Source organism: Microtus oregoni, unplaced genomic scaffold (assembly GCF_018167655.1).
Source record: "Microtus oregoni isolate MIOR12 unplaced genomic scaffold, Mior012 000007F_ref0000211, whole genome shotgun sequence".
NCBI lineage: Eukaryota > Metazoa > Chordata > Mammalia > Rodentia > Cricetidae > Microtus > Microtus oregoni.
In genome coordinates this window covers 24,884,184-24,912,169 of record NW_024543066.1, presented here as the reverse complement: position 1 = coordinate 24,912,169, position 27,986 = coordinate 24,884,184, and the positions used below count along the sequence as shown (strand labels likewise).

Sequence of the window (27,986 nt, the reverse complement as noted above, 5' to 3'; positions counted from 1 at the left end):
TCCTCAGCGCGGCGGGCGGGAGCCTGGCGCGCCCTTCATCCTAGCCGGAGTCAGGGACGAGTGTCTTCGCGAACCGGGATACTAGGAAAGTTCGCTAGAAGATCATAATCGTTCTTCAGGAGCGGAGCGGGTGCGAGGCGTCCGCGGGGAGGAGCCCGGCTTGGTGCTCTGGGCTGTGGGGTCCGGGCTCGGTGCCGCGGGTTCCAGGGTCCGGGCTGCGGGCTCGGTGCCGAAGGTTCCGGGCTGCGGGCAGGAGGTGAGTGCGGCCTGCGCGGCCTCGGCTCGCGGCTGCGGGCTCCCGGGTGGCGGTGCCGGGAAGTCGCTGTGGGCGGGGACCGCGGCTGCGGCGCGCGTCGCTCTCCTCTTGGATCCTCGTGGGGAATGCCCGGGCGTGGACAGGCTGGACCGCTCTGTTCCCTCCATCCCGGCCGCCGCCCGCAGACCGGTAGCCGCGGTTTCCATGGAGCGGGAAGCCGAGGGTGTGAGAACTTCACTCCGGCGGGCGAGGCGAGGTCCGCACGGGGCTGCGCGACAAGAACAGTCCGTCCCTGCGCTTTTTCAAACGTCCAGGCTTTTGCACGGTAAAAACCAAACCCAGCAGCCCTCTCGTTAGTAAGTTGAACCATCCTTTGCTACAGCGAAAGGCTGAATTGGTTGCCAAGGGATTTAAAATTGAGAGGGAAGGATATTTATAATTACTGTCTGTTTTTAATTATACTCAGAATTGTGCCTTTCTGAGGACATAATTATTTTGATGCAGTTTTTTTGTTGTTGTTGTTTTGTTTTTTAGATGTGTGTGATTTGGGACTGTGTTGCCTTGGCTGGCCTGGAACTTGCTATGTAGATAGGCTAGCCTCAAACCCAGAGATCCACTGGCCTCATTCTTCTGCATGCTGGGAAGCAATATTTTAACTCTGGTTTCTGAGAATCCCAACAGTAGTTCCCGGAGTTATAATCTGCTTCCCCGTCTTTAATTTTTAATTATTTTTAACTTTTATATGGTAAAAATAACCTTTTGGAGTTTTAGTTTCCTGTAATCGCCAATGCAGCCAGGCTATAAAACCAGTCACACTATCTATTTAAAACCTCATGCTGTTTCTTTATATGATATATCTTACTCCTGATTCCTCACAATTACTTACATTATCAGAATGTCATTTAAATGTAACAGTTTGGGGTGTCGCTAACTCTTTTGTCACTGACTGGATATAGTGCCCTTGTGATTCAAGATGCATCCATATTGGTTATTTTGGGGGCTTTCTATCTATGTAGTTATTTTGAGACAAGATCTCAGATGGCTCACAACCATAAGATTATCATTCTTCGGCCCCCACCTCCCACGTGCTGGGATGACATAATGTGCCAGGTGTGTGTGGTGTTAGGTATGGAATCCAGAGCTTCGTGGAGTTAGGGAACAATGTGCCCATTGAGCCAATTGTCTGTTCCCACATTGTTTTCCTGTATTTTTTAAATTGCTAAGTAGTATTTAGTTAGGTGAATCTGCCAAATATATCCAATTATATTATCCACCCTCGGAAGGATATTTGGGTAGTTTTCAGTTTTAGGAGATCGTGTCTAGAGTTGTGATGGGGCTGGAGAAATGGCTCATTGGTTCAGAGCACTGGTTAAGGTTCTTGCAGAGGACCTGGGTTAGAGTCCCACACCCACATGGCAGCTCACATCCACTTATAAATTCAGTTTTAGGGAATCTGATGATGCCTTCACACAGACATTCAGGAAAAACATGAATACATTAATAAATATTAAAATGAAAGTAAATAAATCTCCCATGCAAGTACTAACCAGATCCAACTTGCCTAACTTCTGAGATGAGATGTGCCCAGGGTCGTATGGCTGTAGATTGATGTGTGTGTGTGTGTTCTATGGATTTTTGTGTGATCTTGAGTTCTATTTCCGTAGGGTATTGTGTGGGATTGGGGGATTATATAGGAATTCAGGTCTTCAGTTGTATCTTCAGCTCTGAAAACCATTTTCCAGAGTGGCTCTGTCATTTTCCATTCCTCCCAGTTCAGTTGCTCCTCCTCTTTTCTGTTTGTCCGTACACACACTGGTGTGCCATTGGGTTGCATGTGCCTTTAACTAATAGCCACAGTCATTGGATGTCTGTGTACTCGTGTGCCACGCACAGTCTTGTGTGTACTGTCTGCAGCTTTTGCTTGTTTTAACTTGACTGCATTCTCTTGTGTTGAGCCTGAGTGAGTGAGAAAGACTGTGTGAGTCTTTCTAACGCTCTAGATACCGGTTATGTCAGGTAACGGATTTTGAAAGTGTTTTCTTTTCTCCTCGTCACTGTCTTGGCTATTCATTGCCTTCCTTATTCGTTATCGTTTGAAACAAGTGTTTGTATCTATTTATTTGCTTTTGAGAAAGGGTCCTCACCCTTTTGCTCCTTTCTTGTCATAACTCTGGTGACACCAGCGTTGAATTCTGTTTCTCAGGGTCTTTGAGGCTCTGTCTTTATTCACTTCAGTGTGCTGTGTTGTTCATATTGGATATTTTTTATTGCACGATCAAATTTACCCCTTTCTTTTGTTCTCCCATTCTGCCGTTTGCTCTGTCTAGTAACTCTGTCTAGTGTTGTAGTTAGTTAGAATGTTCACGTGCAAACTCTGATTCTTCCATGCATCGTTCTTGGCTAAGACTTGTCTTCCACTGAAACTGAGGGTGGAAAGGGATCCTCCATTAGGGGGCACCCATGATGGTGCCCGCCAGGTTTACTGCTTGGGAAGAGCAGAGGCACTTTGTAGTACTGTTCCTCGTGGAGTCCCACTGACACTGCACTGGATAGGAAGATGGCCTCTGAGGGATGGTGGAAGTTGACGCTTTCTGATAGGCCTCTGACGTTCCTCCAGAAAAGGAGATGTGATGGTGGTGAGAAGCGAGGTGGGCGGAGTGGGCATCCCACCTCCCCGTGTGGTCTCTAGTGGTTATGTGGGTGGAAAGGGACAACCTGCTTTCTTCCCCTTGGAGAGGTAAGCTGTCCTTTGGGACACAGTGTTATCATGAGGGTGTTTTCTGTCTTAACTTTTTGCTCAGATGCCTCTTTCCTGGCCCTTTGGCTAAAGAGAGTTGCCTTTCATTGAGATTTTTTTGTTTGTTGGTTGGTTATTTGACTTCTTCATAATCTAGTTTGAGAAGTAAAAGATAAAAAGAACTCAAAGTACATTCACTGTTGTTTTGTTCCTTGTATCTGCAGCCTATAGCCAGTTGTCCTTTCTGTTTGTCAGAGGCCTATGTGCACTTTATGTGATGTGCAGAGGTTTTAATTACACTTGGACAATGGAACAAAAGTGTCTCTACAGTATCTGTATTTATATTCCTTATTTGTTTGTATACATGTGTATTTGTGTACTTGTGAGTGCTTGTTCTGGTGTCTGTGTGCGTGCACGGAGGCCAGATGAGGGCATCAGGTGCGCTTCTGCATCTTTCTCCACCTGTAACGTTGAGAGATCTCGCTCTGAACCCGGGACTTTTGTTTTCTTGGCTAGGCTGGCTAGGCTGTAAGTCAGCAAGCCCCAGAAATTCTTTTGTCTTCAGTTTCCCTGTATCTGGGATTATAGCTATGTGAGAGACACCCAACTTTGTTACCCAGGGTTGGGATCTCAGGGTTGGTCCCATGGTTGTAAAGCGTGCATCTTAACTGTTGAGCCATTTGTGTAACAGAGTCTGAGAGACTCTGTGTATGTGTGTGTGTGTGTTTTCAAGACAGGGTTTTTCTGTGTAGCCCTGGCTGTCCTGAAACTCACTCTGTAGACCAGGCTGGCCTTGAACTCACAGAGATCCACTTACCTCTGCCTCCTGAATGCTGGGACTAAAGGCTTTCACTACCACTGCCTGGCTGAATATATATATATATATATCTCACACACATACATATATATATATACATATATATACATATATATAATATATATATATATTTAAAGGACAAAATTTAATTTTTTTATTTTAAAATTCAAGGTTTTTGTTGCTGGAATTTTGTTTTAGACTTTATCAATTTTTTTCTTCTTTTTGGAACTTCACAGCTTCTAGGGTGAAGAATTGTGAGGTGGAGCAGAAAAAGTTGATGTCCTAAAACTGAGCCAGTGTGCAGTACAGCTAGATGAACAAGGCCAGATCTTGGTAAGAATTGTAGTTTGTAGTGTTACTTTTGTTTTCTGAGATGCCATCTCACTGTGTAGCCCACACTGGCCTGGCCCGCCTCAGTCAGCCTCATGAGGGCTGAGACAATGGCTTTGCTGCCACTCCTGTTAGACTTGGCTGTGCTCTTGAGCATTCTGGATACTGAAGCTCCAGGGTAGTCAGAGGCTGCTAGATGAAGTCTTGGTTTCATCCTAGAGCCCTGAAATCACATTCTCAGAGCACAGGATCCAAACATCACCGTCCTTTAAAGTCTTTCTCGGTTCCGGCATCAGCCACAGTCCAGAGGCACTAGCATAGGCTCCTGGTTCTAACATTTACTTGATTATAAACTCCAGTGGGAGAGCGTATCCATCTGGGCTCTTCGAGAAGCAATGCCAAGATGGAATTAGCAGTGCAAGAGGCTTATGGGGGAAATTCCTGGGAAGGCTGAAGAGAAGCTCAGTATCCGGTTGACACCTGCAAACGGAGAATTTGGAGGATGGAGCTCCAGCCTGCTGCTGCTCTGCTGGAGAGCCCAGTGCAAAGAGGGACCCATACGGAACACAGCTGGCCTCACTCTGGTTGTCCTGTCTCAGGGAAGTGTGGCCTTGAAAGGCATGGGCAGTGATGGAACCAAAGGTGGCAGCACAAGCATCTTTCTGGAAGGGAAGCCTAGGATGGGCCCTGTGTGCCTCTTGGTTTTTCTTGTTTGTACTCTTCTGTTTTTGAGACGTTTTCACTGTAGAGCAGGCTGCCTTTAACCTGTGATGGTCTTCCTTCCACTGCCTCCTGAGTGCTGGATTGCAGGTTTGCACCGCCATGCCCAGCTTGTGCTTCTCTTCCAAACTAGATTCAAAGGCTACTGCTATGAAGTTTCTGACTATGTATGGCTAGATCTTCTTAGAAGTACTTCTAGAAGATTCTTAGGACCATGCTAGTCTTTTAACTACCTAGGGTGAGTCTGAAGCCTTAGATATATTCTTGCATTTCAGGTTCAGTCTATGTAGTGATGGGGTTTCTGTTACAGGAGTCGATATAAAATAGCCAAGTAGACATGGCGTTTTAAGAACTACAGGAATTGACTTTGTATTTTTAATGTGAAGTATGCATATTCTATTACAGTGGTTACCTCGTAAACTATAACTGGTCTCAAACCAAAGAATCTGTAGCATCAGATAATTTGTGTGACACTCATTGTAATGTGAGCGCCGAAACAGTTAACCAAGAGCTCGGTGTGACACCTGACTATACATCATTGCACAAACGTTTCTTTGGGGTGGTTTCTTTAAAAAGTGCCTCTAAGGTTGAGAAGCGTTCTCTGGTTTTGTTTCTAATAATCCATTTGTTATTACACCCTGTGGGATTGTATCACATGAAATGAGTATTTGCATGTGTAACTCACACGTTGCTAAAGTTTTTACACGTATCCTTGGTCAACAACTCTGTGAGATGGATATTGTTGCCAGGAAACTGAGTGTTGAAGAGACTATATAATAAATTCAATTCTACAACTTCAATGCCAAGTCTTTGTCTCTAAAAGGATTGTGCGGATAAGATATCAGTCTTTACCTTTCTGAGGTTAACAGGAAAAGGGCGGATTGGGAGTCTCAGCCTTTGACAGATTATTACAATGTAATATGATTGTTTCCTGATAAAAATACTTTTACTTAAGTTATAGGCTTGCAGAGACGATCTGATCACCTGGAATTAGAGCTGATCCAGAAACCGCTTCTGTTTCAAAAATGTTGGAGGAAGATATGGAAGTAGCCATCAAGATGGTGGTCGTAGGGAATGGGGCAGTTGGAAAGTCCAGTATGATTCAGCGATATTGCAAAGGCATTTTTACAAAAGACTACAAGAAAACCATTGGTGTTGACTTTCTGGAGCGACAGATTCAGTATGTACTTGGCATTTTATCCTTTGGTTCTGATTTGTAGAGTGTCTAAGACTCCACTGGCATGAGAACCTGCTTTGCTGTCCAAGCCAGGCACAAGTGGCAGTGGCTCACGAAGCAGTTAGTGCTGTTGGGTTTGTTGGTGGTGGTTTGTTCTGTTCAGTTTTTTAAACAAGGCCTTCTAATGCCCACACTGGCCTTGAGCTCCTGATCCTCTTCCTTCTTCCTCCTAGAAACTTGGATTACACAGGCTTCAGCTACTGTACCTGGCCCTTAATTTTGTTTCTGAGGCAGGTTCTTACTGTTGTAGCTCATGCTGCTTTCCAGCTGCTCATCTCCTTCTTTGGCCTCCTGAGTGCTAAGATTTTAGGTATCTGCCTCGCGCCGGGCCTGAGGTAGTTCTCAGGGTTTTGTTTTGTTTGTTTAGTTTTTGTTTTATCATATACTTTAATCTTTGGCTCTCATTTTCTTGCCACTTTCCTCTAATGTTTTTCATTTTCCTCTTTACTCCTTCCCCTCTCCCTTCTGTTTGTCTTATTAGTGACACCTTGGGATACAATAAACAAACCGACCCTTCACTGATTTGTCTGTGCTGTGTTGTTTAGAAGGAACATTTCAGCTATCTTATAATTTTTCACTTGAGAGGCTCCTTTTATTTAGATTGTCTCTTTCTTTAAATTTTATTTTTTTTTTGAGTCAGGGTCTCGAGTAGGTGAATATGGCCTTGAACTTTCTCAGCTCACGGCAGAGACTGGCCTCCACCTTCTAAGTGTCCAAAATTATATTTGCTCACCACTACACCTGGTGTTTCCTTCAAAAAACTGAACAACACTAGACAGAAGTCAGAGATGCAATAATACACCTTTATCCTAAAGAAATAAAAGCAGCTGGGTTTAGGAGTATTCAGTTTGGTCACAGAAGGAAGCCCTGTTTCAGGAAACCCAACGGGACTCTTAACTCACCAACAGAGACCCTCCAGGCTCCTCTGGGCTGTACTGACTCGCTGCCCACTTACCAACTGCAGCAGAGATAGTGGTCATTGTTGATTCTGGTCTGCCTGGAATGCTTCTGTCCGTCTTTGCTGCCTTAAAACGTACTTTAAGAGGACTCGTTTTGTCTTGATGATATTTGTATTTTGTACTTGTACCTGAAATAAAAATTAATATTTTGGATATTAGTTGATTTTTTTTATTATTCATAGGCTTTCGAAAAACTATTTAATTTTTAATTGTGTGCTGGTGAGCAGGAATGTGCCCATGAATGCAGAGGCCTGCAGAGGCCAGAGACACCAGTCCCCTGGAGCGGGAGTTACAGGCAGTTGTGAGCCGCTCGACATGGGTCTGGGACGGCACTTAGGTGCTTTGTAAGGGTAGTGTGTGCCTGCTTTTATCCACTGAGCCGTTTCCTGCCCTTACTCATAGGCTCTTTGTTTGCAAATTCACCTCCTTGCTAAAAATTACTTGAAGCCGCAGAGTCACTGCTTTTGTGGTCATTCACTGGATGGACGGGAGCTACAAAAACATGGGAGTTGTCCAGCATGTACTTTCCCATCTGTGCCAGCCAAGGTGCTGCTTCTTGTTCTAGCCCGAAATCAACATGTCCTGCTTTGTTTGGTGGAGTGCACGTTTTCACGCTCTCCTTTCATGCTGGTGATTTGGCTGTCACACATGGCCCCCAGCTGTACTGCTGCAGCTCTGTGTGGTGCTTCTGAGTGCAAGAAGGCTATTGTGCCCTATGAGAAGAGTACCATGTTAGATCAGTGTTCATACAGGAGTTACAGTGCTCGCTCTACTGCTGGGCATGAGCTCTATGAATTACCATATAATAAGGTATCTTTAAGTAGAAACACATAAAACAAGGTTAGATGTTGACCAATTAATGAAAAAGAACAAGTAGTTCCTTTTCTGTCTTGAGATAATGTCTACTAACATAACACAAGTTCAAAGTTGTCTTGCCTCAGAATCCAGTACTGGGATTACAGGAATGCATCCGAGATGGCGCTCAGGAACCTGACCTTATATTGTCCCCAGAAATAGGAGGGCTTTGTATTTGATAATATTTAATATCCCCATAACATTTGAAAGCAGAGGGCATAGCCCAGTGGTAAAGCATATGACTAGCATTGAGTAGCATGCAAGGGGTGCTAGGTGTGATCTCCAGCACCACATAGAGATATAACCACGGCTCCTGAGGTGAGCATCAGCTACACGACAAAGTGAGGTCTGCCAAGCATACTTCTTCCTTCCCTGTTCTCATCCCATCGATAGGGCACCAAACCCCATTTAGACTGGTCTAGTAAGAGGAGAAAATGATCTGACCCAAGGATTCCCCTTTCCCAGTTCTGCTGGTCTTACAGCCACGATGGCAGACGGTCTAGTGTCTTCACTCTACCTTCAATACTGGGGAGCCTATTCAGAGTTATTTTGCTCTGACTTTCAGAGTGAAACGAACCACAGAGCTTTCAGACTTTTGGTTTGAAAAATAAAAAAATGTACATTAATCTTTTTCATCTTGTATGGACTAATTCATCTCTTGTTTCAGAGTTAACGATGAAGATGTCAGGCTAATGCTATGGGACACCGCAGGTCAGGAGGAATTTGATGCAATAACAAAGGCGTACTATCGAGGTAAAATACGAAACTTCCTCTTGGCTAGATGAAGGACCATGCTTTTTTAATGTCTTAGTTCGGGTTCTGTTGCAGTGATAAACACCATGACTAAAAGTAATTTTGGAAGGAAACGGGTTGTTTCATCTTACAGTGCTCAGGTCATACTCTGTCACAGAGGGAAGTCAGGGTAGGAACTGAGGCAGAGTCCATGGAGGAAATGCTGCTTACTGGCCCACTTTCTTTTGCCGTCAGGACCACATGCCCACGGTGGGCTGGGCTGTTCCACATCAGTCATTAAATAAGAAATGCCCTACAGACCAGTCAGAGGGAGGCATTTCCTCAGCTAAGATTCCTTCTTGCCAGACGTGTCTAGGTTTGTGTCAGATTGACAGTACCCACCTGTACACTTTGTTTTTTATTTGATTCTCTTTAAGAATAAAATAGGTGGAGTGTAGTCCTTTGTTGCAGTGCTCACCTAGCATGCACTGAGCCGCGCTCAGTACCCAGAACCAGGAATAACAGCAGCATAACGGAGAGTGTTGACCAGCTGTGGTGACTACACCTGTCACCTCAGCACGAAGGAGGCAGAACCAGGGACAGAGCAGGAGGGTGTTGGGAAGTTTGAGTCCAGCCTGGTCTATATTTCAGGCCATCCAGGGATATAGAGAGAGACCTGTCTCAAAAAAAAATGGTAATAGAGAATTTTCAAAAACTCTAGTTCAGTATCCTTTTAAAGGTCTCGTAAAGAAACAAAGCTTTGTGCTATAGACAGATTGTCCCACCTTAAAGTCATCATACACCTAGAGGCCATGGAGACAGGATCAGCAGGGACTGGCCCATCAGCTCCTTTCATGGCTTCTTCCAGATAATGTTGGCATCTGGCTTATTTTCTTTCCATAATTGTATAAGACTCAGGTTTTACTTTTTTTATTTTGTGCTGTTTTATTTTATTTTTTGGTGCTGCTGGGGATTGGAGCCTCGCATATACTGTTAGATTCTCCTGCCTCAGCTTCCTGGGTACTGAGATTACAGCACTAACCACTGGGTCTCTCTACTTCAGTAGTTTTAGGTAACCACAAATCATACTGTTTCTCTTTATTATGTTTATAAAATTTGTTCTTTGCCAGAACTAAAAAAAGCATACAATGTTGCTTACATTCTAAACATGATGTTTAAATTACTTTCTACTGTTTCCCTTGGCTAAAAAGGCTTTAAATAGCTTTGGTTTCTGTCAATATATCATTTTAACTTAAAATGTCCTTAAGTTTATAAATAGAATCCTGTTAAAGGTCCATCTTAATAATGTAACTAACTCTTCATTAGGTTCTGTTAAAATGGCAAGGAGGGTAGGAAATTGGTGGTCCTGCAGTAGTTTCAGCTTCTGTTGTAGATTCCACAGGCGAGCATTTGTCACAGGACAGACCCAATCAAGGAAGACACAGCAGCAGCAGCTGAGCTTACATCTGAACAGTGCATTATTCAGCATCCCTCTGTGGTCACTTGGGATTCCCTAAGATCGCTGAAAACAGAAAAACACTTCCAAACAAGGTGTATTAATTTGATTAATATGGCAATCTGAAAGTAACATAGTCTTTAGCTATTAAGATTTAAGATCGTAGCTGGTGTGGTATATGCCTTTAATTCTAGCACCCAGGAGACAGAAGCAGGCCAATATCTATGAGTTTGAGGGTTGTCCCCTTCTGGCTAAGAAAACAGTTCCTCGTTGCAGCTTGTGGATGTCTGTACTAGGCGAAGACAGTACAGAAACAGCCCTCACCTCAAAGTAAGCAGAGCTGGTTTATCCTGGAGCCGCATACGAGTGAGCACGGCCCGGGAACACAGATCCAGGTTGGTCCTGGAGCCACATACGAGTGAGCACGGCCCGGGAACACAGATCCAGGTTGGTCCTGCTTGGTTCTGATGTGCATTGGTTTCGTGAAGTAACAAGAAGAAGGAAAAGTGTAAATCATACTTGCCAGGTTTGTGGGAGAACATCAGGCAGGCAAGTTTACAAAGTGGGCGAGATACAGGCTAAGATGCTGACAGCAAGCATTCTTGAATTTGGGGCTAGTAGGAGCTAGGAATCTGTCCAAACATTCCCAGGGATTTACCTCATAGCCACAATTTCGAGTATATACAGAGATGGCCAGTAAGTGGCATGGAAGGGCTGAAGAGAGCCAAGATGACTTGGCTCCAACTTGCAGCCTTCCACCCTCTCCATGTCGTTGAAGATCAGCAAGTCTGCCTTGGTAGTCACGGCTTTTTTTTCTGGAATCATGGCCACCGTCCCCTCTTTGTGCACATGGCAAGGGTCAAATATTTTATTAAATATTGAAGGTCTCCCATCACTAGGATGCTCATTCCAAGCATCTCATCTAGATGAGGCAAAAAAGCAATCTTTAAGAGAAAGGAATGCCCAGGCATGGTGGCACAGCCTTTAGTCATAGCACCCTGGAGACAGAAGCAGGAAATCCCTGCGAGTTCAGGGCCAGTGTGGTCTACATAGTGAGTTCCAGGACAGCCAGGGCTAGGTAGAGAGACCCTGTCTCAAGAAAAGAAAAAAGAGAAAGAGAAAAGTATGCCAGGTAAAGTCGTTAAGGAAAAAACTCCTGGATCATAGCAAATCTATTAACCTTATTATCTGAGCTGCATTTTTTTTGGTCCTCTGTATCTGACATAATATTACGTATGTTATATAATAGGAATACTGTGTACTATATTACATGTGATATGTAACAGGAATACTGTAATTATCAGTTGGGCTTCATGAAGTGAAGGTAGCAAGGTGAGGAAAGACCCTAACAAACCAAAAAAATCCTTTGTATGTGTCATCACACCCCTCAGTTAGACTAATTATATGTTTCCCCTTTGTCTGCAGTCATGGATACTTCATGGAACACTTGAAATAGTTCATTATCTTTTAATTCCAATTTTCCATCCAGTTTGACTCTGTAGCTTACCCCATGTGGAGTGGCTAGCTCTAATTTTAGAAGAGACTGGTGTTTAGTATCTAAGCTGCTATTGTAACTCTTATTTGTGGATAATAGCCTGGTTTGTCCTGTTATCTTAATATTGAACCAGATTCCAATCTGAGGAAGTCACATTACAGAAGACGTCAGATAACAATACAGCCCTTTTAATTTCTTCTTAGCAGAATTGCCCTTCCCTCACATACCAGTATTTCTGATGTGGGCAGGAACAAGAAGGCACACCTGTGAGAGAGGCTTTGTGAGCATAACAGCGTCTTAGTTCTCATTTTACACAGAGGGAGGTGGGCTCCAGGAGGGATCATTTTGTAGTAGTGTCTCTCTGTTTCCTGTTGGCAGAATGTGGGCTGTAGTTAATACTTTTCTAATCCTAGCTAACTGTATGTGAAGTTTCATTTAATCAGGGAACATGGACTTTTACAGTGCATTGTACTAAATCACAAACTCCAACTGTTGTTTTAACCTCAGCATTAAGAAGGTCAGAAGTAGAGTGGTCATCATGACCTGGCTGGAGTCTTCCCTCTGTGTGGTTGCATATAGTGAAGCTGTTTTTGCAGCTCTGCCAGCCTGCATTTTCTTTGTTGTTTGTTTTAGAAAGTCCTGATTTTTTTAATAGTGGGTAACTGGGCAAATGGCTGGGATCTACTAATTGAGATTTGTTGACTGTTTTCAATAGGCTGGCCAGAGGAAGTTGGAAATAGTTTTGTAACATGTCATGTACCACTCCAAGTGCGTTGCTACAATCTGTATAAACATTAGCTGTTTTGTTTTCTGGTAAATGACATGCTCTGATTAAGACAATGAGTTTAGCAGTTTGAGCAATGAGCAGCTGAGGCAATGAGTACTCTCAGTATGTCAAGAATGGAAGTAATTAAATATCCTGGCAGTAAATGTCCTTGTTCATCTCATAAATAAAATAATTCTGCATTTCCAGCAGATGTTTTCAGTATGTATATCAGTTATTTGAGTAGCCCTGTTTCTCCGTCTAGTTCATCTGATAAGAGGAGCAAGGAGAGGATTGAGAGAGATGCAGTGCACCAGGAGACATCTGGGGATGCGAGCAGAAGAGTGTCATAAGAACCTGAACAATTAAGGGCTGGAAAGGAGGCTCAGCAGTTACAGCATCCACATCAGACTCAAAGCCATCAGTAACTCCAGTCACAGGGATCTGACACACAATTCTGCCTCCAAGGGCACCAGCATCCATATCGTGCACATACGTACATGCATACACATAAATACACGTGAGCACGCGGAAATACACATAAAAATAAATCTAAAACATTTTTAGGCAACTCCTGAGTAATGTGACTTCTGCAGAAGTTTTGTGTGATGGGCATCTGCATGGTGCAGGAGAGGGAAAGGGACCTCCTCAGCTGCTGTCATGGAGCAGCAGTGGCAGAGGACGGCCCTCAGACAGGGCAGTGTGTCCAGCTACCTGGTCTTGTTGCTGCCTAGCTTACTAAGGGGCTGTAGTTTCCCCGTTAGTTTCTCATGAATGAAAATTGAGGTGCCCTAATTCAGGGCTTGGTAGGTGTCAGTTTCTGCCTTTTTCTTCAGGTCTAGCTGTACGGTGTCTGGTTGTTCCTTTTTAAGTTTACACAGAGTTGAACAATTAATAAGTAATTAGTCCTAGGAATCTTCTTAATTGTTTGGGTTTTGTTTTGTTTTGCTTTTGTTTTAGGGGTAAGAAAATTCTTACGATAGCAGAAGTACAGCTCAAGAGGTATAAGAAATCACTGTGTAACCAGGTGTTCATCTTCCTGTTAGCAAAACTTCGTCTTATATTTGACCCTTTATGACCCTTCTTAGCTAGTCACTGTAACAAAAGCACATCTCTGGGAGTTACTTTGTGGGGGAGAACACGGCCAGGTCGTTGACTGTGTCAGAGTAAACTCATGAAAACATTGCAAATCAGATTTAAGAATTTGAGAGCTGGGCGGTGGTGGCGCACGCCTTTAATCCCAGCACTCGGGAGGCAGAGGCAGGTGGATCTCTGTGAGTTCGAGACCAGCCTGGTCTATAAGAGTTAGTTCCAGGACAGGCTCCAAAACCACAGAGAAACCCTGTCTCGAAAAACAAAAAAAAAAAAAAAAAAAGAATTTGAGAAAAGTGTGTGGGACGTCAAGTGTCACATCACAGTGGAATCACAGTGTGCATATAATGCTGATTCTCCCACATGAAGGCAAACAAATATTGACGGTTTGACTCTCCGGGGAAACTACAAAAGACACTGCAAAGATCTGGCATTGCAAAACAGGCTGCTCTTGGAGGCGGGTTAGATAACAAAGCTAACTGGCTCCACTGGCTGGTGAGCGATGGCTTGACTCATTTATGGCTTGGAGCTCATGCACAAGCCGGGCTTCCTTATTGGTACCGGTTCCTCTGTGGAGGGTTTGGTTCCCATTAGGGCTTCTTTCCTCAAAGGGCATCATTTATATTATATATATATTATATATATTAGATCTGCTTTTACTTATCTTAGCCAGGGCAGCTGATCTTATTCATCCTGTGTCTTTTGAGGATTTTGCCCACAATTCCTATGGTTCTTCTGAATGAAGGCTGTCAGTTTCCTTTCGTAGGGATCTTCTGACTCTTTCATAGGTGGTGTGGAGACATTAGAGGTTTTCTGTATCCTCCCGGTTTATAATCATCTCTCCATTTTGGGAGAAGGAACTAGTCATGCCCTAACAGTGGGCAGGGACACAATAGCCAACAGAAAAGCTGATCCCCTGTTGTTTCTCCAATTGAGAATTTGCAGGGTTTGTCTTAAGGCAACTATGGAGAGTTTAGAAACTTCTTCCATTTGACCTTAGTTACTGTGAGGGAAAAGTTTTAAACATGTGGGATTGAAAGCAGATGGTAGCTCTGGTACCCAGTACAGCCTTTGCTTCCTCATGGTTAATAATTATCTCTTTTCTCCCAAGGTAATTCCTAACAGAAAAGGAAAATCTCCAGATTCCCCCCAGAGCTGCTGTATTCCAGCCTGGGGTTTTCTTTCCGGGTCTCCCAGGGCTATTGTCCCTTTTGTTGGGTTTCTTACAGGTCTGAGATGTCCAGGCCTTTGACAGCAATTACACATTAGCCTTGTCTCAACATGGGAAGGGTTAGTAGGTGTCTTTGTCCGGAAGCTGATAATTTGGGCGGTGAATGGATGTGCTGAGGGGACAAGGGCATCTGTGGGAAAGATGGGCTTGACCACGGCCAGATCCTCCAGCCTTTCCGTGGTGCAGAGTTTAACAAGGCATCCCTTTGTTCTGTAAGCCCTCAGGGGAATTTTATCACTGCACATCCCAGTGCCAGACACAAGATATCTCCCTGAGGTCAGAGATGCCCCAGAGGTACTGAAAACAACTCAGGCTGTTGCCATTTCCAAGGGTTTCCCACCATCTCCAAATGGTAAGACCTTATTGCTGAGAGCTGCACTCCCTTTGGATAAAAGCCGTGAAGGAGTCAGCCTCTGCTGACCAGGAAACTCCGAGATAGCTAACTCTTGTGGGGCTCGAAGGCACTGTGCAGGCTCTTAGAGGAGAAAAGACATCGGCCATCCCATTCAGCAGTGGACCTCAGCCACCCCTGCAGCATGTGCCCACTGGAACAGTGGATACGACAGCCACCCCTGCAGCATGTGCCCACTGGAACAGTGGATATGACAGCCACCCCTGCAGCATGTGCCCACTGGAACAGTGGATATGACAGCCACCCCTGCAGCATGTGCCCACTGGAACAGTGGATATGACAGCCACCCCTGCAGCATGTGCCCACTGGAACAGTGGATACGACAGCCATCTCTGCAGCATGTGCCCACTGGAACAGTGGATACGACAGCCACCCCTGCAGCATGTGCCCACTGGAACAGTGGATACGACAGCCACCCCTGCAGCATGTGCCCACTGGAACAGTGAATACGACAGCCATCTCTGCAGCATGTGCCCACTGGAACAGTGGATATGACAGTCACCCCTGCAGCATGTGCCCACTGGAACAGTGGATACGACAGCCACCCCTGCAGCATGTGCCCACTGGAACAGTGAATACGACAGCCACCTCTGCAGCATGTGCCCACTGGAACAGTAGAGGCCTGATGGTTATGGAAGTGACCAACTTCTTTCTGAGTGAATGCTGAACCGCTTCACAGGAGCGATCGCATGCCTAGTACAATAAACCTAGTCAGAAGCCCGTGACTGAGGAGACCTTAGGTCCTTGGAAACCTACTGTTAATTTGTTAAATGGTCTGCTATCAAATGGCTTCTGATTATTTGTGCCTGTATCCTTAGGTTGTGTGGCTGTCAACCACAGTCAGAAGCTGCGTGTGTTTTCAGTGGGTGGTGGTTAATGTAGACATCATAAATGGAGGGAGTGCTCAGTGTGACTGATCATCACAGCCAGAGTGCAGGAAACTTCACTGTGAAGGGCGGGAAATAGTTAAGAGCAGGCAGCCTGGGCTGAGGGCTGTGTTCCCTGACTTCTGGACACAGCATGGCTGTGCTTAGCTGCTCAAGACCTGGAATCCATCACGCCAGTTCCAGTTCCAGCCTGTCTGTGGGAAGGGCCCCAGACACCCCGAGCAGAGGAGCCGGTCAGTCACTACCCTTCCGGTTCTGTTGTCCATATCCCCATGAGATTAAGCGTGTCTGGTCTGGGGCTCACTATCAAGTGAACCACCATGCTTGAAGATCTGCTTATTCTCTTCTCCAGGACTGAAGTTGGTGTTAGGATTGGCTTTGTTCCATCAGCTTTAGTGTTGGTGACTATGCTTTTGTTGGGAGTGTTGGTTCTCGCTTTCCTTCCCTCCAGTTTTCTCCTGCGACTCGACAGTTTTTTATTATGTTGTCTTTGAAAACTTCAACAGTTTCTCCTCGAGCTCCACCCAGTGACTTATTAGGGATTTGATCCTAGAAAGAAGTAGAAGACTAGGGGTGGGGGTCACAGGTGGGGGAGCTTCAGTAGCTTGAGGCTACTATACTGAACACAGAAACTAATTACCACTGTAGGAAAGGTGGGGCCAGTCCCTTTAAAGAACCTTGTAGGGCTGCCTTAGGAAGCCGAAGGATTTGCCAGGTCCTCTTGGGAATGCCCTAAGAAACCAAGGCCTCACAGAAACAAGAAAGCACCAATATAAACATACATCCCTTGAGGCACCTGCTTGAGGTTTTGGGAAACCGGTGATGTGCACAGAACAGACCTGCAGCTGTCCCACAGGGAGGGGGACACAGGTAGGGGCTCTGCCTGGGCCAGTGTCCACCAATTGCTCAATTACTCCCAGGCCATTTCAGCTGCTGCATCAACATTACATCTTCCTATCCTCTGACACCCCTTGGCCTCTGCCCACCTATCACAGCTGGAGGAAGGCTGTGTTTTCTTGGCTTTTTATTTCTCAAATAATATTGAACTCTTTCTGTCTTCTGGGCTTATAGGACACAGTTAGCAGAAGTAGGAATGGAGGTACTGCTCCACCCTGTCCGGCCGCATTGTCTTCAGCTTTCGGGGTCCTCAGACAGAACTAGATCTCTGACCACATGGTAGAAAGGATTTCAGGATGGGCGGGTATGAACAGAGTTGGGAAAAAAAGACAAGAGCACGGATGCGGGCTTCCTGAAGAGTCTTGCTCCACTGCCTTTATAAAAGCGGCATCTGTTCTTGGGAGGCTTAGCTGCTGTCTTCATGGTCTTCATGGAGGAACCCACAAGATCACAGGGCGGCTCCTGTGAGTCACAGAGATGCAGGAAATGGGGTTAGTCTTTTCTGAGGTTCCAGAAAATACCCCCTACAGATGTGAGGTCTTCCCAAAAGAGGGCATAGGCTTGGGCCTTACTTTGTTGCTGTTTTAGCATTCTTAGTTGGGGACATTGCATAAAGAAACAGTTTCTGTGTCATCGCCCTTGGGGCGCGTGTGCTGGGGGTTAGCTCCCTGCTGGAGAGGCTTCGCTGCACTCCTGAGAGGGGCTCCTTTCCTGTTTCTCTGCTCTGCCTCAGAAGCATCTGCTGCCGTTTTTATTTTTATCTTATAGTTCTTCCGAGGTTTTTAGTTTTAAGAGTCTGTAATCTTATATACCCAGAAGCACCCCATTTCCTTAGACTTAAATGTCCTTTGGTTGGATATAAAATTTTAGGTTTAAAATAACTGTCTCAAGGTATATTCTTAACCGATTAGTGCTTTATTTGTAGTTTTAGTGCATGTTACAATTCAAGCAAATTCCATTGCTCAGTGACTATAGTAATGTGACTGTCACTTTACTTCTCTGTAGGTCCAGGCCTCAGGGCTCGCTGATGGCGGGTGGTTATTGGGTTCTCACCGTCTGTAATAGGAACACACAGCTGCCTTTTCTTCATCCTGTTCCTCACTGTGCACTCCAGCGGAGACAGTTACTGCTGGGTCTTACCATGTCCTGGTAGCTCAAGAGGGCCTTGAATCTTAGAAGGAAACTCATGAGGGGACCTGGAAGGAGTGAAATAAAACATGCGGTTCCAGAAAATTCTCTTGAGCCTGTTGTACGACTTTGTAAGCAAGGGCAGAGTGGAGCCGCTGCACAGCAGCTGATTTTATATAGTCAGCAAGGTGGGGCTTTGAGCAGTTCCAGGCTGTTAGGATTAACTGGGAGCTAGACGCCCTGCCCAAGGCGGGTGACTGCTGGGGTGGATCCTGAGCAATGCTGACTTTAGGCCGGTGGCAATCCTTTCACTTACCCTGTCACAGTCCTTTTTAGGACTTTGTCACCAGCACTGCTGGTGGGGAGGGGGAGAGGAGCACTTGGGACCTGACATCTTTGTCACCTGCTTTGTCACCAGGGTGTAGTCGTCAAGGTGGAGTCACTGCTTTTTCCAGGAGGCTCCTGTTTGTTCGTTTACTTATTTATTTACTGTTGTGAGAGAGGGCCTCATTCTGTAGACCAGGCTGGCCTGGAACTTGCAGTGTTCATGCTTATGCTTTCTAGTGCTGGGCCTGAAGGTGTGTGCCATCACACCCACTCTGTTTGCAATCTTAGATGGCATTAGCTTAATGTGACAGTTGATAGCCACAATTCTGTCAGAAGGACCGTGAGGCCACATGGTATGAGTGTGTGGGCTCAGGACACGGCTTAGCATATTTATTTTGTAACACCGTGCTGGCTAGTCTTATGTCAACTTGACACAGCTAGAGCCATTGAAGAGGAGGGAGAACTGAGAAAATGCCTCCATGACATCGGGCTATAGGCAAGCTTGTAGGGCATTTTCTTAGTTAGTGATTGGTGGGGAGGAACCACCCACTGTGAGTGGCGCCATCCCTGGGCTGGTGATCCTGGATTCTTTAAGAAAGTAGACTGAGCAAGCCAGTAAGCAGCACCCCTCTGCCTCAGCCCCTGCCCCCAGGTTCCTGCCCTCACTACTCTTAATAATGAACTGTGAGGGAAATTAACTTCTTTCCTTCCCAAGTTTATTTTGGTCAGGTGTTTATCACAGCAGTGGTAAGCCTAAGACAATCACTGATATTCTGACTAAAATAATAGAATTTTGAAGAAAGTAAACAAATTGAATATAAGTCGTTTGCTTTCTTGGAGTTTTCTGAGGTCTGGTCTGTGCTATAAGCAGGTGACAAATCTCACCACCATGTCATTCCTGCTTAGCCTGCTGCCCTTGCTGCCTCTCAGTGGGAATTAAGCCATGCTTAGCTATACCATGTTCAGTTGGAGTTTGACACTTGGCTGTTCATTCTTCATAACAGCCTGTGCTTTTTAATTAGAAACTCCGCTGGAGTCTAAGCAGACTATTGAAGTGGGAGTTCAGTCTTGGTCTGCTGGAAATCCATCTGAGTGGGTGGAAGCTGCCTGTAACCTACACAGCTGCTTAGATGACCTGGTAACAGTTTCCTTTTGGGATCTTACAGGAGCCCAGGCTTGTGTGCTTGTGTTTTCGACCACAGACAGGGAATCTTTTGAGGCAATTTCCAGCTGGAGAGAAAAAGTAGTAGCGGAAGTTGGAGATTTACCAACTGTGCTTGTCCAAAACAAGATTGATCTGCTGGACGACTCTTGTATCAAAAAGTAAGACGACTTATAATTCTTGTCCCCTCCCACTGCTCTTTCTGTTTTCTGTGCGTGTCCCCAGTCCTCTTGCTTAAATCTGTTAAAAACGTTTCTCATACTGACTTGTCCTAAAATTCTTTCTGTGGTGGAAGTAAAAACCTGCGGCCTCACCTGAAAAGAACTCACAGGTTGCCAGAGGTGCCAATAGGTGGACTCGAGCGGCAGCTTCGTACGTGGTACACACCTAGATTCTAGCACTGTGGAAGCTGAGGCAGGTGCAGCCTGCACAGGAAGGCCCCGTCAACATAAAACTAAACTAAAAAGTGGGCAAGGAAGAGAGAAGAGCATCTCTAGATCTCCAGGTGTCTAGTGTTTATGGTAGATAGATGTTCTGTGCCGATGGCGCTAGAGAAGATAAGTTCCCTCAGATGTAGACAATGTTATTTGAACCAGGGTCTCTCCATAAACATGGAAGCCATTTCTGGCCTTTTTGAAAAAAACAAAATAAAACAAACAAAATAAAACAAAGACTAGTAGTTAGCAAGCACCAGTGATTCTCCGGTCTTTGTTCCCAACAGTTGTAGGATTTCAGGTGAATATGAGCCCGTACCCAGCTGTTTCTGGTCCTCATGGTTGTGTCCCAAGTCATCTCTTAGCCGTGGAGCCATCCCTTCATTCCCTCAAATATTTTAGTTAGTTATCCAGGTAATTTTTACCTACACATACCCATTCTTCATTATTAATATTTGATAGCTTTTAAACACTTGCTTTATTTTTACTTTTTCTCTCTCCTTCTCTTCTTACTTTGCTTTTGGAGAGTGTGTGTCACTCTGTGGCCTAGGCTGGTGTAAGGTCGTTCCCTATGCAGGAGGGCCCAGCCTGTGTATGCTGGGCTGTCTCGGGTCCTGCACACCTGGTGGAGGGCCACTCTGAGGCGGCTCTCTCACTTGGGGGCAGCCATTTCCTGGAGGGCACTGTAGTGACTTTGGTGACCTCTCAAAAGTGTTTACAGGATATAGGCCAACCGTGGTTACAGGGTGGGGAGAGCCACACATGGAAGGCATGGCAGGAGTCTGGGGCCACAAGGAATCGTGGAGCAGGGTGGCTACAATCCCGACAAATCTACAAACAAAAGAGCCCTCATGAGACTAAAATTCACTCTTACTGATGTGACCATTAATGTGCTCGCTTTAGCTTTTGGCAATGAGAGTAAAACAGGCAACTTAGAGTGTAATAAATTCAAGTAGTGTTAAAGATAAATAATCTTTTTAAATGGTCTCATTTAAATAAAAATGGCCTCTAGTTCTTGTAACTGAGGATGGCTTTGAATTCTTGACTGGTCTGTCTATCTATGAAATGTGTAATTCACAGCCTGTGACATTATGCCAGCACTCTACCAATTGAGCTATGCCTCCGGCCCCCAGATTGAGATGTTCTCTGAAGAAAAGTAATGAATAATTGCTTTGTGACTTTGTAGAAATGCATTTTGTTCAGTTAAGGGAAATGGTTGGTGTTTGTCCCACATGGCAGTAAAGACGGCAGTCCTGCTCAAGCATTGAAACTCAGTGCTCCGTGCATTGTAGTTAGGGGGTTGCCATGCCAGGCTTCTTCAGAAGGGAGCCTGCACCCCTCCACCCCTCCCCGCCTCCACGCTCCAGTGTTACTCATCAGATACACTGAAAGCTTCAGAAGACCCTCTCAGCGGACACCTTCACTGGTTGGTTGGTTTGTTTGTTTCCATTGATGTGCAGTGAGGAAGCCGAGGCCCTGGCCAAAAGGCTGAAGCTGAGGTTCTACAGGACGTCTGTGAAGGAAGACCTCAATGTGAACGAAGGTGAAGTGCATCCTTAACAGCATATTGCAGCAAGAAGTTTGTGGGGGTTTTAAATGCTGTTTCTGTCATGCTTAGAAGTTGGATTTCAAAGCAATTTAAGAAGAAAATTTTCTTCTTGTTGCATTGTTAATTTTGAAGGTATTCTGTTCCAGGGTCTGTGATTATTCCCTAATATTTGTGATTACTTGTTACTTACCCTTCTAGAAATGCTTGAGGTTTTTAGTAGGCTACTTCTTGCCTGTTTTTGTTTTCTTTCTCTTAAAATCTATGCCGTTGGGCCAGCAAGATGCCCAGCGATGAAGGTGCTCACTGTCAGCTCTAAGAGTGTGTTCAGCCCCTGGAACCCACAGAGTGGGAGGAGAGGGAGATCCAGCTCCCACAAGCTGTCTTCCAGCCTCACACACTTGTGCCATGCACATAGAGTAAATAGCTGACATTCTAAAAAAAAGCTAGGTGGAAGTGTGAATATATACATTTATGTAGTTCTTCCGCATGTCTCTTAGAAGTTACTGAATTGTTTTATTATTCCACCATAGTAGAGACTCCCATCAGACAGCAAAATTTCTTTAATATTTTCTAGTTTAATAAAATTAGGTCAGCTGGGCAGTGCTGGTGCACACCTTTAATCTCAGCACTCGGTAGACACAGAGGCAGGCAGATCTCTGAGTTCAAGGCCAGCTTGGTCTTCAAAGTGAGTTCTAGGACAGCCAAGCATACAGAGAAATCCTGTCTCATAAAGCCAAACAAAAGAAAGAAAGATTAAAGAAAATTTTGAGATTTTTCTCATTCTGGATTTTTCATTTTAGATTGCAGCTGGATTGTGGTTTGTGTCTTTATTCTGCATAGTTTTCTTCAGCCGAAAAAAGTGGATATTTTTTTGAGGACTGAACTCATTTAAGCGGGGCGTGGTGGGTGCCTGTTGTCCTAGCACTGAGAAAGTCAAAGCAGGAATCCGGGCCAGCCTGAGCCTTGTTTCAAAACAAAAGCAGAAAGGAATGAGTCCAGTTATTAGTTGGACCATTCATCTTGATCCAAGGTTTTCAAATGCACATACTTGTACACCCTTGCACACACTTCCAACTCTTCACTGGACGCACTCTGCATTACTGGTGTTATCACTATACTTTTCAGATACTGCTCAAATAATTTTTAAAAGTTGAATTTTGAACTAAATTGTATGCTTCTAATGTAATTTTAAATTTATATAGTAAGCATAAATATTGCAATATGAAGATTGATTTACTTGCATAGTCATACTGTATATCTGTGTTTATTCTAGTTTTTAAATATTTGGCTGAGAAACATCTACAAAAACTCAAACAGCAAGTAATTGAAGAGCCAGAGCAGACACACTCAAGTAGTAACAAAATCGGTAAGTGCTTGGGAATTTCAGCACTTACTCCGTTTGTTGTGTTGTGTTTACCTTTTCTACGTGTAATGTGCTCATTTCTTTGAAAAAGTCTGAGTTGAAACTCTTCAGATGAAATTGTTCTATTTCATCTATTCACTGCCTTGTTAAGAGTTTTCCCACTGCTGAGTTTCACACAGCAGACAACAGACACGTGAGTACTTCTGAGAAGACCGTGCTTACACGGACAGGCTCCACAGCTTCTCTTCTGAGTCTGTCGCGCTCTCCTGCCTCCCCACCCCCCACCCCCCCATCCTGCTGCTTGTTACTGGTCTTTTCTGCTGGATGTTAGACACTAGCAAAAGCTTGGCCATTCCTGAAGACTGTTGTTCACATCTTTTCACAGTAACTGACCTTGGATCTCTGCTTGCACAGAGATGAGAGCCGTGCTTGGTACTCCAGGCTTCTGTGTCCTCTGTTGAGCACCTTGTATCCTCTTGTATCCTCCCTCCTTCCATGCACATCAATCCTTATGGAGACCTTTACTGGCTTCTGGCTTCTTTTCTCTTACTTAGAATTGGTTCTTCCTGTGTTTGTGTTGGGGGGCGGGGCTTGTTCTCTTGCCCCACCGTTCTGTAAGCATCCAATTTCTTGACTCCCAAAGAGTTCTTTTCTGAGCATGCCCAGTGCTCTCTTTTTTCTATTCTATGGGAAATGATCCCTCCCATCTAATGTCAGGATGCATTCATTCTTCAGGGACTGTGTAGGAAGCTCTCACTGACCTAGGCCTTTCCTCCCGCAGAACAAAATCTAAGGCTGGACGTGTAGGCTTGTCCCACCCTTTGGCAGAGTCCGTGCTTGAGAACCGTGCAGTTGACGTACAGAAATTATTCCCATGTCTTAAATAAGTTTAAGGATAAGCCAAGGCTTTGTGTTGGGCTATATGCACTGCTGTCTTAGCCTCAGTGGCTTGCTGAACACACTTTCACCTTTTTACACAGTTCTTCCTGCCTTAGGAAGTGGTGCAGTTGGCCCTTCCTTTGAACCATACGTGGGTCTGTGTGGACTCACTGGCGTTGAACAGTTTGTCTTGCTTGGGCCTGGTGAAAGAAGAACCAGCCTAAGCTACATAAAGGGTCCTCATCTCCAGAAACCAAAACCAAAACGATATGTTGTCCTGCAGTTTTACTGTGTATTGTATATCGCCTATTAGACTGCAGCTTCTCGTGGGCAGGAACTACCTGGTCTTGGGTTCTGTCTTCTTGTGATATCCATGCCCAGAGTTTCGTGTGAATTGATGCTCAGCAGTTCATAAGTTCGAGGTTCCCTTTGGTGCAGAGCACATTTCAAATCGGAGATATGATAGCTTTCTCTGTCGATCACTTGTCGCTTTGCCTGTAGGTCAATACCTTATGGTATTTTAGCCTCAGGATGCAGAGGGAATGGAGATGGGCAGCCCAGGGCAGCACAGACCTAACACAGCTGGGCTGCTTGCTTAGCATGTTTCTGTTCTAGTGTAACAAAAATACAAACAACTGCAGGTACTTGATTATGTGTCGGATTTTACTAATAAATAATATGTCTATGACAGGTGACTTTGAGGTGTATCAGTTACTCTGTTTTTCCCTAATTTATACAGGTGTCTTCAACACGTCCGTTGGAAGCCACTTGGGTCAGAATTCAAGTACCCTTAACGGTGGAGACATCATCAATCTTAGACCTAACAAACAAAGGACCAAGAAAACCAGAAATCCTTTTAGCAGCTGTAGTATACCCTAAACTGCTTCAGGGAGAAGAGCAGAATTGCATTTGCAGTTCACTGAGGAACGCACCCGGTGGCGTCACGGCGTTAGAGCCTTAGCGGTCGGACCTTGCACCTCGCTCTGAAAGCTGACATTGTAATGTTGCCCTGCAGCGCTTCTCAGAATGTAGATCGAGACCTCTACTGGAAAGTTACCGCCTTGTGGACTCATTCTAGTTTTTGACATTAGACGAAGCTTCTCCTGTTTTTGAAGGGATACATAGGACATTTCAAAACGGGTTTTGCTGAATTTTAAAATGCTGAAAACAAAGTTGAAAACAACTAAATCTAAATCTATTGGTAACAGTTTCCCTCGCTGCCCAAGGGGAGGCAGCAAGCATTGCTTCCTTGGAACTGGTCGTCTAGTTTTTCTGAACTGTCCATTCTGAATGCGTAAAGAAAGTACTGAAGGGAAAACTCAGATGCCTGTCAGCCTGCACTCGTTTGTATTGTCAGTGGAATATCTGTTACGGGTTGTGGGAGTGTGCATGCAGACACCTGGCTCTAGCAAACGAGGTCTGTGCCCTGGGAAAGGCTGTAGATCCTAAGCAGTTCATGCACACAACCATTTTATACATTGTGTCTCTTTCTGGTCTCACACGAGAACTTCAAGACATATTTTACAGAACACACTTGGACTTAAATGTGCCGTGTGCCAAAACAGCCCCCTAATTTTTACAGTGCTTTATAGAATTTTTATTTGTGGGATCTTTTAAAGGCGGTGAAGGGAGTGTAAACATCTGAATGCCAGGGCATCTCCTGAGTGGGAGTTCCGCAGAGTCCTCTCTGTGGCCACTGTAAGATGGTGAGCTCATGCTGAGAGAGAGTCAGCCACATCCCCAGGTCCACAGCAGCCCCCCACAAGATCCCGGGAAGTGTGCACATTAGCTTTTTGGCTGCTGACTGAGACCCCCCCAACTCTGAACTTTGAAGATGAAAGGAACCATTTTTTCAGAATGTACAAAGGTAGTCTTTGGTCCTGAGCCAGGTTATGGATTTTTCGAAGCCTTGCAACTCTAAATCATCCTTCTGTTTACAAACCTTGTATAGCATTTTAAGATTATCGCTTAAAAGTTTCTGTGGCCTTTGGTTTCCATGGCACCTTATTGAGAGATGTTGGCACGGGAGTGTCTGCAAAGAAACGACCCAGTGTGTCGATGATGACACGCCTGCCAAAGAGATAATCTCATGAGTTCTTTTAAAAACTGATTATTCTTTATCAGTGGTTTTGTTTATAAAGCATTAGTAGCTCCTTTCCACACCCTGGTTCTCACAGGACTTAAAGTATATAAAAGCGATTTTTCTTGAAAAATGTGCTATGATGTCATTTTCTATTATTTTTACAAAAATATGTCCAGAATATATAAATATTTGATGTATTTCCCTTGTTTTTTTTCTCCTCCCCCCGTTTTTAAGTTTACCCCCATTATACCACCCTCCTCCCACCTGGATCAATGTTGAGAGCATAGTAGAGCATCCTTGTTCTGTGGTCGAGACTGAAGCTGGCCTTTCCCATTAAACCCATCTGCCATCATCCGTCCGCGAGTAGTAAAAATGTTTATTTTGTGTTTCACTTGTTAGCACTCCCGTTGCTGGCAGTGGGAGAAGAATGGTGGGACCCTGGTTCCTAACCAGGGTACCTAGGTCCCCGCTGTGAGTTGTGTTTTTTCTCTCTTCAAATACAGTCTTCGGTTTTTGCACAGAGTGTGTTTGGTGACAAATAACCTTGTTATTTTTAATTGGCAGGTTTGAATTGGGAAGATTCATGAGAGAGCGCTGTAAGCTCTGCTCCTAGGCACGAATGTGGGCTGAGAGGTGTGCAGTACTCCTCTATGACATAGACCCAGACTGGTGGTGGCTGCTGTTTCCTTATATTTGTAACAGAATTTTATGTGCTTTATCTTTTTTTAATGGAAGTCTTTGTAACACATTTGAATTTTTACTTTGCATTGCTGTATTTTTATAGACAGTCTAAAATCAGTCACAAGTAATATTAATTTATCCATGTATTCAATTCTGAAGCCTTCAGAGGTCACATTGTCCCCTTGTGTGACTGTAAGTTCTAAGAGCTTTATACGAAATCCTGGTGAAGCCCTTCGGTGACAACAAAAAGAACCCTGTCCATTTGTGCCCCGGTTTACGTTTTTTGCATCGTCACCAGTGTTTAGTGTCGGGCACATAGCTGTGGAATAATCGCCATATCTAAGAGTTCCTCAGGTTCTTTCTTCCAGTCTCTGCCTATGAATTAAATAGTACATAAAGCAGTCCCTGTATGGCAGTACAAAAAACACAGGTTGAACTCTTCCTTTTTACCGCTCAGTGGCAGCACGTTCTCAGATGCGAGCTAACACTACCACAGTGAGGAGACGTGGCCCTTCCTTGCAGAGTGAAGTTAGGTGTGGCTTCCCACCTGTGAGGCGGTGCTGATAACTCAGGAGTATGGGCCCCACTGTGTCAGAAGATTTAGGATGAGGGGTGGCCTATGTCTTAGACCCTGAAGTGTGCTCTTGTAATCTGAGGTGTGGTTAACCTTTGGAGTGAGGCTGGGAACACCTCGATAGAGCATCTCTAGCCGAGTGGCTGCAGAAGCCAACAGGGTGAGCGCTCCCTCCGCCACAGCCATGCAGTGACTGGGTGGCTTTGTTCACCTTAACAGTTGCATGAACATCTCGTTACTCTTAAGGGTTTCACATATGAAACTTGAGAAAGCTAGTGTACAAATGGAGTTATCTGCATACAGGTAAATAAACCACAGTGGGGTCTGAACTGCCCCAGCACCAGGCTCCAGACGACGGCTGCCCCTGCTCCTTTCCTGCTGTCTCTTGGAATACTAAAGTAGGAGGTTCATAAGTGGTATTTTCAAAATAAAATCTTCGGATCAGAGGAAAAACTTAATCCCTTCTATATTTTTGTTACTAATAAATAATGCTTTTGTAAATCTGACTGGGAAAACTACTTGTATGCATTCATATTGAGTGGTACTTACGCCTTTGGGATCAATTTAAAAATGTACTACTTGATTACAGTTTCAACGAAGATGAATTCCAATAACCAAAACAATAAAACATTTCGAAGCTAGAAATTGGTGTGGTATGTGTGATGTGGACCACCAGTGTGGGGTGGATCACAAGGACCTGGGTGCCGTGGCAGTGCAGGGCCACCCTTGGCCACACAGGGGAGTTCACCCCGGCAAGAGCTTTATGACACCATTCATAATAAATAAAAGGAGTAAAATAGCTGAATAACTCACACGTATTTCTCACTTAGCTACTTTGTGCACTAATATGCTCATCCTCCGGGAGTTCTGGGATTAAAGACGTGCATACTACCTTCCGGCTACTACCAGTCTTTTAAAGGTATTTTCATG

The 27,986-nt window shown here is 44.7% G+C and overlaps 1 protein-coding gene across 3 annotated transcripts; it reads left to right on the top strand.

The window, feature by feature from the left end:
* Rab23 (RAB23, member RAS oncogene family) lies at nucleotides 1-27,690 on the top strand. 3 transcript variants are annotated; one of them, XM_041656188.1, is made up of 8 exons: nucleotides 1-256; nucleotides 4,047-4,143; nucleotides 5,822-6,040; nucleotides 8,579-8,664; nucleotides 19,498-19,654; nucleotides 21,388-21,470; nucleotides 22,750-22,842; nucleotides 24,458-27,690. In XM_041656188.1, the coding sequence occupies exons 3-8, from the start codon at nucleotides 5,886-5,888 to the stop codon at nucleotides 24,595-24,597; spliced, it is 714 nt and encodes a 237-aa protein (XP_041512122.1). In that variant the 5' UTR covers nucleotides 1-256; nucleotides 4,047-4,143; nucleotides 5,822-5,885; the 3' UTR covers nucleotides 24,598-27,690. The 3 variants fall into 3 exon arrangements, with proteins under 3 accessions (XP_041512122.1, XP_041512120.1, XP_041512121.1); XM_041656186.1 differs by having other exon boundaries at nucleotides 2-256; nucleotides 5,816-6,040; XM_041656187.1 differs by lacking the exon at nucleotides 1-256 and adding an exon at nucleotides 263-581 and having other exon boundaries at nucleotides 5,816-6,040.
* Nucleotides 27,691-27,986: the final 296 nt, after the last annotated feature.

Excerpts from the sequence above, each read along its gene's own strand:
- Rab23 (XM_041656188.1), top strand. The coding sequence starts at position 5,886 with ATGTTGGAGGAAGATATGGAAGTAGCCATCAAGATGGTGGTCGTAGGG. Across the intron at positions 19,655-21,387 it reads GACGACTCTTGTATCAAAAA|TGAGGAAGCCGAGGCCCTGG; the intron begins GTAAGACGACTT and ends ATTGATGTGCAG. Across the intron at positions 21,471-22,749 it reads AGACCTCAATGTGAACGAAG|TTTTTAAATATTTGGCTGAG; the intron begins GTGAAGTGCATC and ends TGTTTATTCTAG.